Here is a 4,692-nt window from a genome sequence, read left to right as displayed (position 1 = left end):
TCAAAGGCTTTCTGTTAAAACTTGTCTTCAACGCTGTGCAAATTAAAGTTGAAGTTTATTTAAAAAGTACTATTGAAAGGAAAACTTAGATAAGAGAAGCAGTCTGGCAACGCCGCAACGCTCATGTTGTTTACAGAGCTGACATATTACAACACTGAAATGTTAAGCCAGCTAGAGCGGCAAAATGTTTCATTTGAAATATAAGTTAGAAACAGAAAAACAAAAAGTACTATACTATAATAATGCTTCTTATCATAAATTAACACAAGAAGAGGTCGACAAAAAAGGAATCTGATTAAACTTTCCTGATCTGGAACTTTCCTGTTTTCTTGCATATTTATTACACATTTAAATACAATTCGCTTTGATATTTCGAGCAGTTATTTTTAAAATAAGGCAAAAATCTGATCGCAAAAAATAATTTTCAGAGCCGAGTGCATTTTAAACAACTTCGATTAATTCTGTTTGGTGCGAGTTATTTAAGTTCAACTTGGTGGTACGGCAGTTAGGTAACTTAATTCTTGGAATACGTGTCACAATATCTTTTACGATTTTTCACAATAATTTATTTGGATTTTCTCGAATCAACTCAATTCGATTTCGACACACTTTCAGCTTAACGTTATTAGTTCATGATCATGAGTTGCGTATACGCGCTTTGTTCGGCGTATGGATTCCGTTGTGGTTATGGCCTTTTAATTTATTTACACTAATTCCAGGCGCTTCATCTCCTTGAACAGCTCGTGGCCCATTTTGGCTGGACTCCTGGTCACAATAACGCCGGCCTTCTCCAAAGCGGCGATCTTGTCGTTGGCACCTCCCTTTCCGCCCGAGATGATGGCTCCGGCGTGACCCATGCGACGGCCGGGTGGCGCCGAAACTCCGGCAATAAACGAGACCACAGGCTTGGCCTTGATGCCCTATAATTAACAAGGAAATATTTGGTGTTAATATTAACATCTATTAGGAAGATAGAACCCATTGACTTACCGAATTGTATTCGGTGAGGTAATCGGCAGCCTTCTCCTCGGCCACACCTCCAATCTCACCGATCAGGATGATGCCCTTGGTCTCGGGATCCTTGAGGAAGACCTCCAGGCAGTCGATGAAGTCGGTGCCGTTGAACGGATCACCGCCAATGCCCACGCAGAGGGTCTGGCCCAGGCCCACCTCGGTGGTCTGATGCACGGCCTCGTAGGTCAGGGTTCCCGAGCGCGAGACCACACCGATCTTGCCGCGCTTGTGAATGTGACCCGGCATGATGCCGATCTTGCACTGCAATGCGGGAAATAGAAGAGCATACAAAAATTATTTTTAAAATGTAAATAAACAGGAGACACTATTATAATCATTTTGGAATTGGGGGTTAAATAAATAATAAATAAATAACATTAAACCGATATTATTATATATTCTTTTAACTGACTGTGTGTGCGTCACACCAAGAGATAAGGGGCATAAATAGAGCCATTGTAAATTGGAATTTGCACCGCTTCAACTCAGCGCTTATCTCTTGGACTTGACGAGGTGAAGATGTGCGAGTACGAACCTGTTCGGGGGCAATAATTCCCGGGCAGTTGGGTCCCACCAATCGCGACTTGTTCTGGCTAATCAGGGCGTGCTTCACCTTCACCATGTCGTGCTGCGGCACTCCCTCGGTGATGCACACGATCAGCGGGATCTCCGCCTCCAGGGCCTCAATGATGGCAGCGGCAGCACCGGGCGGTGGTACATAGATGACGGTGGCATGTGGATCCGTCGCTTTCTTAGCCTCCGCAACCGAAGCAAAGACGGGCAGGCCAAGATGCTGGGTTCCGCCCTTCTTTGGGGAAATGCCGCCGACCAGCTTAGTGCCGTACTCCAGCGCCTGCTGGCTGTGGAACGTTCCCTGCTTGCCGGTGAATCCCTGGCAGATGACCCGCGAGTCACCGGTCAGCTTCAGGTTACCGCGCGTCTTGTTGTACTGCGAATTGCATCGCACGCCGGCAACAAAGCCATCTGAAAAATATTAGAATATTAGATAATGCTAAAGAATGAACTTCAAATGTTTTATTTATTACTAGCACATAAGAAACAGCTCAAAAGCTGCGAGGCTAGGTACATTTACTGCAGTTAATGCAAGTTTTCTGGTACTAATTATAAATGGTTCATAAGGCCTTCAATTTATAAAACTCATTTCATTTTAGGGTCGAATAATATACAGTATGAGGTTACTTAGCGCTTCATTCATCTTTTGTAAGTTTCGTTACATTTAATTAAAAATTAAAACAAATATAATTCTTTTATAAGGCGTATCCATATTGGGAGCCACGAGCGGTTGCCGGGTTTTCGCCCCAAATTTGATTGATCCTCATTGCGGGGTTGCAAAGGATTGTTATTACAACGGACAAAATATATTTAAGACCAACAATGAGTCATGCAGAAGGGAAAAACTAAATAAGGATGGTAAGTGTTCATGATAGGCATTAAATTAACTAATGTTTATAAATAATTTTCTGTAATGTAAAGGTTTTTCAACTGTAATAAGGGGAAAATGCCCTCTTGATAAGCCACCATGCTAAAGAATGAACTTAAATGGTTTATTTAGTTTTAATAAATATATAAGAAAAATATAAATCTTATCCTCAGAGCTCTTCTTAAATTGTTTTAATTGAGAAACTATAAAGGAATTGAATGATTACTACTTTCATAAATTGGAATATGACTGAAATGTAGTTGAAACGCTTTATAAAATATTGTTATCAGACATACTATTGTTATATCATCTGTATATATACATATATATAAATTGTTATGCCTATATAGCTGAAAACTAGATTGGTTCCAAGCTATAATTTCATTTTCACACTAAAGTAGACATTTAAAGGTAATTAGTCTGCTGATCTATAAAAGCCCTGTTTCTTTTAATCTCACGACCCTACCATCATGAAGATTTTTATTCTCTTCCTAATTTTGGGTGAGTTTCTAATCGTTTTATAATCGTTACAAGCTATATGTAAAATTGATAATTTATCATGTAGGCCTTTGCAAGGGAATGAATATTAGAAGTAATCCAAATGTTCTTCAAACTTGGTGTGGAATTCTACCGGATTGCTATGAGGAAGCTCGAAGTCTGAATATATTAGAAATTCAGGCTGTGAAACGCGATGAATTGGGACTGCCAGGTATTTTAATGAGATTATAATTATAAAACATAGTTTATTAATATTATTTCACAGATTTTTTGGATATAATTAGAGGAGACTGTCCAACTGACAAGCCTAGATGCAAAATTATTGTATAAATCAATTCGAATGTATGTATGTATGTCGGCAAGACTTGAATATAAACTAAATAAATACCATGTAATAAAAAAAAACCTTCTTGAGGTGAAGTAGTCTTTAAAAATTGCAAAAATATTTTCACAAAAAAGGAATAAATTGATTTTACTAAAACAAATATTCAATTAATAAACGGCTGTTAAGATTCGCTTTGCCAAACCGATTTCACAGGTAATGGCTTAAGAACGGTTTCGTTCACCTTTCAAACAATTTTCAGACTTTGCGATAATCGCATCTTAAGACTCCCAGCATCATTATGAGAGTTTTCTACATTATTCTTATCCTCAGTAGGTTTTGTGAACATTTTTTAACTAGAGACTGTCCTTATTTTTGTATTTTTAGCTATCACAATATCAGATATAAAAGGCAAAATGTGTGAATGGACACCGCCGCGATATCAAGATCCCGTATGTGCAATTGATAAAGAATGTAACTACAATGCCGCTAACAAAGCCCAATTGGATATGGAGTTATGTAGACGTCGATTCTCACCAGGTGTGTCACGTAAGTATAGGTGAAGTTGTAATGCGGCAAGTTTGAATTTATCCAATCTTTTCAGAATTTAAATATATAAGAAAGGGCATATGCCCCATATTGAGACAACCATGTAGGCCAACCAATATAGGAAATGCATTGCCCGAACAAACAGAATGAAGAAAACCCTAAACAAAACTGAACATAAGTAAGGAATTTAATAAAGCTTCTATGCTTCCGACTAAATGCAGTGAAAGTTACAAAAAAATGTATAAACATATAAATATATTGAATATGCACATTGCCTTTACATGTCAAAAATAAATCGAATTTTTTAAATTTGAAATATTCATATTTCGCAAGTAATAATTTTGTTTACCACGAAAAGATTCTGATTATCGACGTTCCACTGTATTCTAATAGCCGAAAAAGCCGTTGTTTGTACGATGGGTCACATGCGAACCTTGAACGCACCTCCCTCCGCTCCTCGCCTCCCCCACCGCCCTCGCCTGCACTGCACAGCTAATTCCAGCAACTCTTCCTCTTCACCGAAGCCACGTATCTGGTGGGGTCTTGCAAATTAATCCGGATCGTTAATGCCAATTGAAGCTGTCTAATCAGACGAACTAGCGGACCCACAGGTGCCCTCTATTTGTTTGTACTTTTCTCACTTTTGTGCCGTAAATCCATCGAAGTTATATAATTTATTATGCTTCACCCGCCTTGGCGGCACTTATTAGGCAATAGGTTTTTAGATACGCACCTCGCACCTTTAGCAGAGCCCTCATAGAAGCAGCCATCTTATGTGTGTTGGAGGGTTGTGCGGTTGGAGCAGCTTTCGTTAATTAAACGCGTTTAATTTAATTTTGCCGTGCGATTTGCAAGTAGGGGTGCACAA

General features: G+C 39.0%; 2 protein-coding genes across 4 annotated transcripts; one reads left to right on the top strand and one right to left on the bottom strand.

Annotated features, from left to right (window-relative positions):
- Positions 1-295: 295 nt before the first annotated feature.
- On the bottom strand, positions 296-4,676 carry Scsalpha1 (Succinyl-coenzyme A synthetase alpha subunit 1). The gene is made up of 4 exons (XM_020952065.2): positions 4,558-4,676; positions 1,550-1,998; positions 991-1,275; positions 296-920 (listed from the first exon to the last, which is right to left on the bottom strand). Exons 1-4 carry the CDS (start codon positions 4,592-4,594, stop codon positions 705-707), a joined length of 987 nt encoding a protein of 328 aa, XP_020807724.1. The 5' UTR covers positions 4,595-4,676; the 3' UTR covers positions 296-704.
- Acp63F (Accessory gland protein 63F) lies at positions 2,834-4,160 on the top strand. Of its 3 annotated transcripts, XM_086834734.1 has the most exons (4): positions 2,834-2,956; positions 3,021-3,164; positions 3,663-3,824; positions 3,880-4,160. In XM_086834734.1, the coding sequence occupies exons 1-4, from the start codon at positions 2,926-2,928 to the stop codon at positions 3,972-3,974; spliced, it is 432 nt and encodes a 143-aa protein (XP_086690860.1). In that variant the 5' UTR covers positions 2,834-2,925; the 3' UTR covers positions 3,975-4,160. The 3 variants fall into 3 exon arrangements, with proteins under 3 accessions (XP_086690860.1, XP_086690862.1, XP_086690861.1); XM_086834736.1 differs by lacking the exons at positions 3,663-3,824; positions 3,880-4,160 and adding an exon at positions 3,219-3,440; XM_086834735.1 differs by lacking the exons at positions 2,834-2,956; positions 3,021-3,164 and adding an exon at positions 3,498-3,607.
- Positions 4,677-4,692: the final 16 nt, after the last annotated feature.

Source organism: Drosophila serrata, unplaced genomic scaffold (assembly GCF_035046125.1).
Source record: "Drosophila serrata isolate PLE 108 unplaced genomic scaffold, ASM3504612v1 contig_273, whole genome shotgun sequence".
Lineage (NCBI taxonomy): Eukaryota > Metazoa > Arthropoda > Insecta > Diptera > Drosophilidae > Drosophila > Drosophila serrata.
This window is presented reverse-complemented; position numbering and strand designations above follow the sequence as displayed.

Excerpts from the sequence above, each read along its gene's own strand:
- Acp63F (XM_086834734.1), top strand. The coding sequence starts at position 2,926 with ATGAAGATTTTTATTCTCTTCCTAATTTTGG. Across the intron at positions 2,957-3,020 it reads TATTCTCTTCCTAATTTTGG|GCCTTTGCAAGGGAATGAAT; the intron begins GTGAGTTTCTAA and ends TTTATCATGTAG. Across the intron at positions 3,165-3,662 it reads CGATGAATTGGGACTGCCAG|CTATCACAATATCAGATATA; the intron begins GTATTTTAATGA and ends TTGTATTTTTAG.
- Scsalpha1 (XM_020952065.2), bottom strand. The coding sequence starts at position 4,594 with ATGGCTGCTTCTATGAGGGCTCTGCTAAAGGTGCGAG. Across the intron at positions 1,999-4,557 it reads GGCTCTGCTAAAGGTGCGAG|ATGGCTTTGTTGCCGGCGTG; the intron begins GTGCGTATCTAA and ends AATATTTTTCAG. Across the intron at positions 921-990 it reads ACCTCACCGAATACAATTCG|GGCATCAAGGCCAAGCCTGT; the intron begins GTAAGTCAATGG and ends TGTTAATTATAG.